The sequence below is a fragment of the Pteropus vampyrus genome, unplaced genomic scaffold, assembly GCF_000151845.1.
Source record: "Pteropus vampyrus isolate Shadow unplaced genomic scaffold, Pvam_2.0 Scaffold70, whole genome shotgun sequence".
Taxonomy (NCBI): Eukaryota; Metazoa; Chordata; class Mammalia; order Chiroptera; family Pteropodidae; genus Pteropus; species Pteropus vampyrus.
In genome coordinates, this window is record NW_011888851.1 from 5,670,541 (window position 1) to 5,679,445 (window position 8,905).

Below are 8,905 nucleotides of genomic sequence, written 5' to 3' on the forward strand. Positions count from 1 at the left end.
TGCTGCCTTGACACCTGGTAAAACTGGAAGGTTTCGAATGGCCTAACTGCAAGTTTTCCTCCCCACTTCACAACAACAGATAAGGTCCTCAGTCAAACAACCCTCCTTTTCACAGAAAACAAGCACAGGGCCTGCTTATCCTTGAGTAGTAGGTTTCAGTTCCTCACCAGTCCATGGAATTATTCAGACAAGCCAGTCACATCTTCCTGTAGCAACCATAAGGCACCTCACCCTCTTGACATTATAAAGCCTGCCTCTCCCAGCCCCTGGTTGTTCATTTTGTTCCCAAGTGCAATCCTCATGTGGCCCTGCATGACATATAATGTACTTCTTTCCTAGACTATGAGCATATGTGACTAATAAACTGCTCTTGATCTCATCTGTCCAGTGCTGGGTTAATTATGTGTTCAGCCATCCCCATAACCCTCACCAGTGAAGTGAATAAGAGGCAATCACAACACTGACAAAGAACTTGTACCAAAAAAAGATAAAGAACTCGTATAATTCAACAATAAAAAGATAAATAATTCCAACTTCTTCAATGGGCAGATTTTCAGTTCCAGACAAAAATAGAATAGATGCACTGTTCCCTATTCCTCCTACTAAGTAAAGCTAAAATCCCTAGACATTATATATGAAACAAACATCAGAAGACTGTGAAAGGTAAAAAGAAGAAGGCAGACAAGCTAAAGATTTCAGGACCCAAAGACTGACACAGTAGTGAGTAGTGAGTACTCTGGGTTTTATTTTTGCCTCATATATTCCAGACTAGGTGCTGGAGAACCTAGCAACCTGGAAACTTCAATGGGGACTTACAAAAAAAGCCCAAAGAAAATGCTGCTCTCTCTAGCCAAAGGACTAGGAAAATGAAAATTGGATTTGGCATTATTTAGGTCATTAATACGTAGTTTCAGTGGGTACTAAGGATGGAAGCCAGATTGGAAAGAGATAAAGAGTGAACAAAGACATTTCCTCCTGACAATACAGTATACTAAATAGTCTGAACAACTGTCCTGATATCAACTAAATGATATAAAACATCACTTATTACGTTATGTATTATACATATTATACATTTGTTATGAACTGAATGTTTGTGTACCCCAAAATTCATATATGAATTTTAAATAAATAATAAATATAGGAATTTTGATAGTATTAGGAAGTGGGCCCTTTGGGAGATAATTAGGCCATGAGGATGCAGCCCTCATGAATGGGATTAGTGTCCTTGTAAAAGAGATCCAAGAGTTCTCCCACTCCTTCTGCCATATGAGGCAGTCATCTATGAACCGAAAACAGAATCTTCTGGAGCCTTAGTCTTGGACTTCCCAGACTCCAAAACTGCGAGAAATAAATGTCTGTTGTTTGAGCCACTCAGTCTATTGTACTTTTGTTGTAATAACCCCTACTGACTAAGACAACATTATATATGTGTGTGTTTTATATATATGTTTTATGTTTTACGTAATAAAATATAAATATAATATATAAATATGTAATATAATATATAAATATAAGCGCAATAAATTATATATAAATATAATATATAATAAATTATATATAAATATAAAATATAAATACAATAAAATATTTTATATAATAAAACATAAAACATGATATAAATGAGCACCAAAGCAAACTATTGCTTTATTTCTGACTATTTCTTTAAAGTCCTGGAGACCACGATATTTCAAATTCCATTTAGAAGGCAGCAAAGGGTACAACATTAAAACCTAGAGTTTATTCTAAGTGGGAAGCCAGCCTCAGAGTAATAAGGAAACAAACCTGAGAGAGAAATATTAATAGAGAGACTGAGAGAAATTTAGAGATTGAGAGAGGGAGGGAGAAAGGGTGAGAATGAGGGAGGGGGAAAGAGGGAGAGAGGGAGGAAAGGAGGAGAGGAAGAGAGAGAGCAGAGAGGGGAGAAAGAGGGGAAAGAGAGAGAGACAGAGAGAGACACTGACCAAGACCTTGACAAATCTGTATCCTAGCACTGGACTCATGGCAAAACAATTCCCAAAAATTCATAATAACCAATAGCCCTAAATTAGGTTAGTAGTCAAAAGTTATATTATTGTGCAGTCTGAAGAATTTCAAGCACAGAACTTAATTTAAGGGAGTCCTAGGTTAGTGGCACCTCTAGAGTAGTATTTATAATGCTGATGGAAACAGTTCATGACATAGGCGAAAACTTAAGTGGCAGGGGGGAAAGAGGATACATTGAGAATATGAGAGAGAATGAAATCCAGAGCACACAAGAAAGGATTAAAATTTGACAGAAAAAGTAACCTAAATTACTAAAGTAAGAAAGAGTACACTGGTGCAAGAATAGCTTTGGTGACAAAATGAGAATATTCATCTAATGGTTCCTATTTTCTCAGTGAAATAGAACGTGCTAAGGGAAGCTGAGAATAGGATAAGACACATGAGAGATCTGAGGATAGAGGAGGGAGTACAACTATCTCTGAGAGCAGGAAAATGACCCTAATAAGAAAATATAGCAGGATTACCAGGCATTATTCATTACCCATTGAAGATTTATTTTTTTGGTCTGAGATCAACAATTATTAATAGGTATTATTTCCAGGGTTACAGCTGAGCACTTTGAGCTCACCATATCATGAATACAGTTTGAAATTTTTTTAAAAGATGTTTCTTTAAACTTGTTCTTAATAAAGTTAATCTGTTACTTTTCGCTCTCACAATCTTGTAAAATCTTATTATGGTTAATATGCATATACATGAAGATAGACGAATGAAGAGACAGACAGAGAGAGAAAAAATAGAGAGATTAATTATTAGAAAGGGAAAAATAACCAGGAACTAACATGAGAGAGACGCATCAACCAAGAGGTGAAAAAGGGGAGAAAAGAGAAAAGGGGACTCAGTAGGTGGTACCGTCAGACCCAGAAAGGGACAACTGACAAAAACTATCATAGCAGAATGTGTGTAGATCTCTTAGAGACAGTATTATAGGTGGTTTTATGTTCTTCTCTTTTCTTACCTCCTTTTTCTATCACGTGAAATATTGTTTGTTTAAAAAAATAATAATAAAGCAACTACCAAGGCTGACTTCTCAAAACGTTATTTCTATTTTAGACTTATTTACTTTCCTTGTTAACTTTTAATAAGCTATCAAAAATTTCTTATAAAGTCATAAATGAAGGCAGCAAATAATGTATAAATATTATAGATAACCTAATTTTTCATTAACTGAATAATTCATGACAATATAAGCACATAAACAGATACGTATTAACCAGGAATTCTTTATCAACAGATTTTAAGCTTCATTAGTTGATATAACATTAGTATTAAAGACAAATTGGCAATAATATTTTTCAATCTTAATATTCATTTTCTCATTCTCACAATTAGGCACCGATATACATGTACATGTATGATTCAAAAGTTGCATTCCTTAGTAAGAAAGACTTATGAGAACTTTTCCTACTAAAGATTAAATTACCAATCATTACTCTAAATATTTGCTAAGAATATTGAATTTTATTGCCAAATTATTATTTTCATACCTCTGAAGAGCTTTCATTATTGACATCCACTGTATTAATAGGAGTTGCTGATGAATCTAAATCAGAACCTTGAGAGCCAACTCTCCCAGGAGTCTGAAATATAAACAGAAGGGGGAGGGAATCAAAGCAAAATATATTAACAATATATTCATGAACTATTTAACAACCTAAATAGTAATCAGAAATAGCCTTACACATAAAAAAGTAGACATCTTCTCAATAATAACAGTACTAGCAGCTATCCTTTATTGAAAACTGTACCTAATACTGTATCGAGATCTCTAAATGCATTATCTCGTTTTCAGTCTTCTTAAATAAATAAAAATTTTACTTTTGTATATAGTGCCTTATAGTTTCAACTCACTTTCACAGAATATCTTATTTAATCATAATGACATCTCTGTGAGAGGCAGGATAAATGTTATCTCTATATATCAGAAAACAGATTCAGAGCAGCTAAAGGACTTTTCAAGATTGTACTGAACAAAAATCAGAAAGCAGCAGAACTAAAATAATGGTCTTCTGATTCCTCTGCATTGCTACTACACCAACTAAATTACAATGATTTGAGAAGTGCTAAAAAGACCAACACTGTCCACATTATCTAGTTACCCATCTATCTACCATCCATGCCAACCATTACCAATCTGTCTCCAATACTTGATACTCCATCACCAAAATTACAGTTTGGAGGGTTAAAGGTCTTTTTATACCCCTTCCAATAGTTATCATCTAACATTATCATTCATTAATACCTAGGTGTTATCTTAAAGGAATTGGAAATTCAGTAAAACACTGGGCAAAAAAAAGGTTAAGAGCATAAGAACTCACTCAATAATCCTTGTCAAAAAACATTTATGGTATATACTATCTTTCCCAGTTTACATAAAAGAGAACCAAGGTAGAGTCTAAGTAACTTGCCCAAAGTCACATGGCTAATAAATGGAAAAAAAAAAAAAAAAGATTTTAGCTCAAGAAGTCTGGCTTTTAATCACTAATCCAATAATCACTGCTTTTCCACTGGACATCTTCACTGAGATGCACCTCAAGCACCCAAGATATAGAACAATTCACTACACATTTGCCTCAATGCACAAACATCCTGTAATAATCCTATTACTATCACCAATAACACTCTTTTACAAACTTGCCTAAAATAATCCTAGTAAACAGACCTAAATAAGGCCAAGGGTATTCAAACTATTTACTTCAACCAAATAAGAAGGGATACCCGCAAAGAATAGACTATCCTAGATTGCTGGTTATATAAAAGCGGATTCATACTATCAGCAACTATATGATTGAATAGACTATCCTAGATTGCTGGTTATATAAAAGCGGATTCATACTATCAGCAAATATATGATTGACATAAAGCAGCATTAATCTCTGCAAAACCTAATATCAAAGAATCAAATACAAGCTTTTGAAGAAAGAAAAGCACTTAACTGTGCAAATAAACAAGCAAATAAAAAAAATTATTATTGTTTACTGTGCCTGGAAGAAAATATCACCATCACAGAAGTTTTAACATGGAGTTTCTTTGAAATCCATATTTGACTTATTTCAGACTAGTTGTATATTGAATACAATTAAATAATCTAAATGTGAGAATAATTACACTGCTGTAATCCAAAGTAACCAATAGCTATGTCTTGTAAATGTAACTGAAAATATTAATCTAGTAGAGAGAAAAAAAAAAACAGAAAACAAGAATCTAGTAGCATATAAAAGGCAAATATTTGTAGATGAATAACAAAAGTTTTTCTAATATCTGGTGATATACTGAGTCAGAAATTCCAAATTCTCAACAACTCCCTTATCCGCAACTACATATGACCACTAAAGAGAAGACCAAGCAGGAAGAGAGCAAAAAATTTCATTGGGAAAATTACTCAAATCAGTTCCACAACCTCACTGCTACTAAAGATAAAGAACCTCATCTCTAAATCTTACCTACCTTCAAAGCACTAAAACTGACTAAAATGATAACTATAACAGTCTTTGTACACAGAAGAGCCATAATAAATGCTTAATAAGAAAATGCACAATCTACACCACTCTAGCTGAAACTAGATAGCAAACAAGGCAAACCAGCCAAAGTTGAGTTAATAATGAATTGATTCCCAGGAAAAGACGAGTTAACTAAAAATAAATTTTTGCTTTTGCAAAAGTCTTTGTGGAAAAAAAAAATGGTTGTAGATATTATGCATACCTTATATTTAGCAAATTTATTTCTGAAACTGGAAAGGATACAATTACTAGAAATGAAACGACATAACCTCAAAACCTTGAGGATTTATAAGACATCTTAGAAAATGTAACTTTCAACATTGATTTGTTTCTCTTTCATCCTCAGGCCACCATAAAAACCAATTAGGAAGATTTCTACAAATTCATTAAGTTTGAAAAGCCACCTACTACATGCAGACCTTGAGAAAAGTGCTTTATACATATTACCTGATCCTTGTACTATAAATGGATAACCAAAGATTTCTGAAGACCCTCACTACCTCTTTTCCACTATTAAGAGCTAAGATTTGACCCCATACAGATGAAGTGAGAAGATTTATTTACAAATAAATACTATTTCATGGGAAATTTTTTTTTTTTAATTTCACGGAAAGCAACTCAGGGCTTCCCAAGAAGTTTTCATGCTTGACCTCTTAGCTCATCATATATTCTCTCAGCGGCCCCAATCTTTTTAACACCAGGGACCAGGGCTCCTATTGGAATCTAATGCCTGATGATCTGAGGTGGAACTGAGGCAGTGATGCTAGCACTAGGAAGTGGCTGCAAATACAGATGAAGCTTCAAATACAGATGAAGCTTCACTCACTCACCTGCTGCTCACCTCCTGCTGTGCGGCCCTGTTCCTAACAGACCACAGACCAGTACTAGTCTTTGGCCTAGGGTTGAGGACTCCCTGCTCAAGGTAATTTCAAATACTTCCTTAATTTTAATAACCCCCACCCAAAGCTGACAATAAAACCCTAAATCTAATCTAGATCTGTGCTAAACTTAAAATTCATATTTTCTTGTCCTGCTAAATATCTCTACTTGAATCCCTTGAAAGCATCCCCAAAGTCAGCTTATTTAAAACCATATTCATTTTCTTTTCTCACAAACCTTTCACCCATCTGCATTCTCTACCTCAAATTACAGAAACACCACACACCCATCTTGCCTAATCCAAAGCATTACATGCTCCCTTCCTTAACTTTCACATCTAAACACCAAGTTAATTCAATCAACTATATAAATTTTGAATTTAGCCTTTCTCCCTCTCCTTAGTTAAAGGTGCCATCATCTCTCACCAGGACTATAAAAGAGAGACCTACTTTAGCACCCTATACCTCTCCACCCACATTTCCAATTGTTTCCTAATTGATTTCCCATAGCACCTGAAATGAATCATATCCAAAATCAAACCCTTCATTTATCCCAACCTTTTACCATCCCAGCAAAAAAATTTGCTTTACCTCCTATGTTCTCTAACTTAGTCAATTATAATCCTCATTTATGAAAAACATCAGTTAAAATCTAATAATATAGATATTTGTACACCAATTTTCATAGCGGAAATATTTATAATAGGTAAAAGATGAAAACAATTCAAATGTCCACCAGTGGATGAATGTATAAACAAAATGTGGTATATACATATAATAGAATATTATTCAGTCTTTAAAAGGAAGGAAATTCTAAAACATGCTACAACATGTATGAACCTAGGAAGCATTATGCTAAGTGAAATAAGCCAGACACAAAAAGGCCAATATGTATAACTCCACCTATATGGGGTACCGAGAATAATCAAATTCATAGAGATAGAAAGTAGAATAGTGGTTACCTGAGGCTAAGGAGTAGCAGAAATTGTGAGTTACTATGTAGTGGTACATAGTTTCAGTTTGGGATGATAAAAATATTCTGGAGATAAATAGTTGTGTTTATAAATGCACATTATAAATGTGCTTAATGCCACCAAATTGTATACTCTAAAGTAGTAAAAATGGTAAATTTTATGTTACCACAATTCAAAATTTTTTTAAAATTTTAAAAACCTAACTGAATCTCAGGTGGGTGGTATAGCCACAGAGAGAAAAAAATTATTCTAAGTGACTTAAGAATACAGCATTTAGACTGTATAGCCACAATGAGATATAGTATAAAGGGAGAAAACCTGTTAAAAAAGGTAGTAAAATTTGCTCAGTAATCTTAACAGTAATATTGCTATTTAAAAGCCACTTTATGTATTTTTAGGGAAAATAATTATGTTAATGTTCCAAAAAATTCAGTATAACAAAAATAATTTGAATTCATGTTTTATTTGCTTTTTAAATATGATTATATCTGTGTACGTGTGTGTGTTAGTGTGTGTATATATGTTCTTATCACTTAAAGCTTAAAAGCAATGACAACCTACAATCAGTAAGCGCATTAAGTGCCCAGACAGTGATATCTAAATAGCATTCCCCACTAAAAGGAAACAGGACTTTTGAAGAAATGACTGATTCCAGGCATTTCTTTACAAGATAAACTTTACAAGATAAAAAACTTTACAAGATAAACTTTACAAGAAACTTTACAAGGTAAACCTAAGACATGGTGTGCCAAAAAGCAAGGAAGCTATCAAATGCTAAAAGGGTCCTTCCTGTCAAAATGACAAAAAGTCACTTTGGAATGTAAGGTAGCTAGTCAGACATGAGCAACAAGGGAACAAAGGAACAAAGACCCAGCACAGAGACTTCCCAAAGATCACCCCATTTGTAGTTAAAGGATCACTCCTGCATCCTGAGAAACAAAGGACTGGATGGCCATAAACCTATAGCTGGTTTAACCCAGCCACAGATACTTGCGAAGAAGGTACTACCCTAACCTGCCCACAACCTCAGCCTCATTATACCATCATATAATACCATGTCTATTCCCGGAAGTTCATGATTCTAATTATAAAAGGCTGAATTCTGGGTAAGCACACAAGATCTAGGCAAAGTGTTATATAGCAGCCAAATGTCAAACAAAACGACCTTACATGCCAATCATTTAGGAATGTCTTTGTAACCAGCCATAGTGGTCCTAATATAATACAGACCTTCCCACTTCAATGTTGTTAAAGCCTTCTTTCCTTGCTGTAACCTGATCCTCATAGGGAGTGTACTTTCGTTCCCATGAGGTTAGCCAGTTTAGGTGTGATCCATTTCTACCTCAAAACATGCCTTTAATAAAGTAACCCTCACTGTGCTAGAATTGTTTCTGTGTTAGTGAAAAGAACCAAGAATCTCCAATGTTCCTGGGACAGCACTGGAGTTTAGATCACCCAAACGGTAAAAGAGGCACTTCCACTAGCTAAAGCTATGATAATTTGCACA

At 34.3% G+C, this 8,905-nt stretch overlaps 1 protein-coding gene across 1 annotated transcript in view; it reads right to left on the reverse strand.

Moving 5' to 3' along the window:
• Positions 1-8,905, reverse strand: part of EEA1 (early endosome antigen 1) — a 107,734-nt gene that overhangs the window by 84,698 nt on the left and 14,131 nt on the right. The window contains exon 2 of the mRNA XM_011361808.2: positions 3,534-3,626. Within this exon, the coding sequence (XP_011360110.1) occupies positions 3,534-3,626 (93 nt within the window). The remainder of the gene's footprint in view (positions 1-3,533; positions 3,627-8,905) is intronic.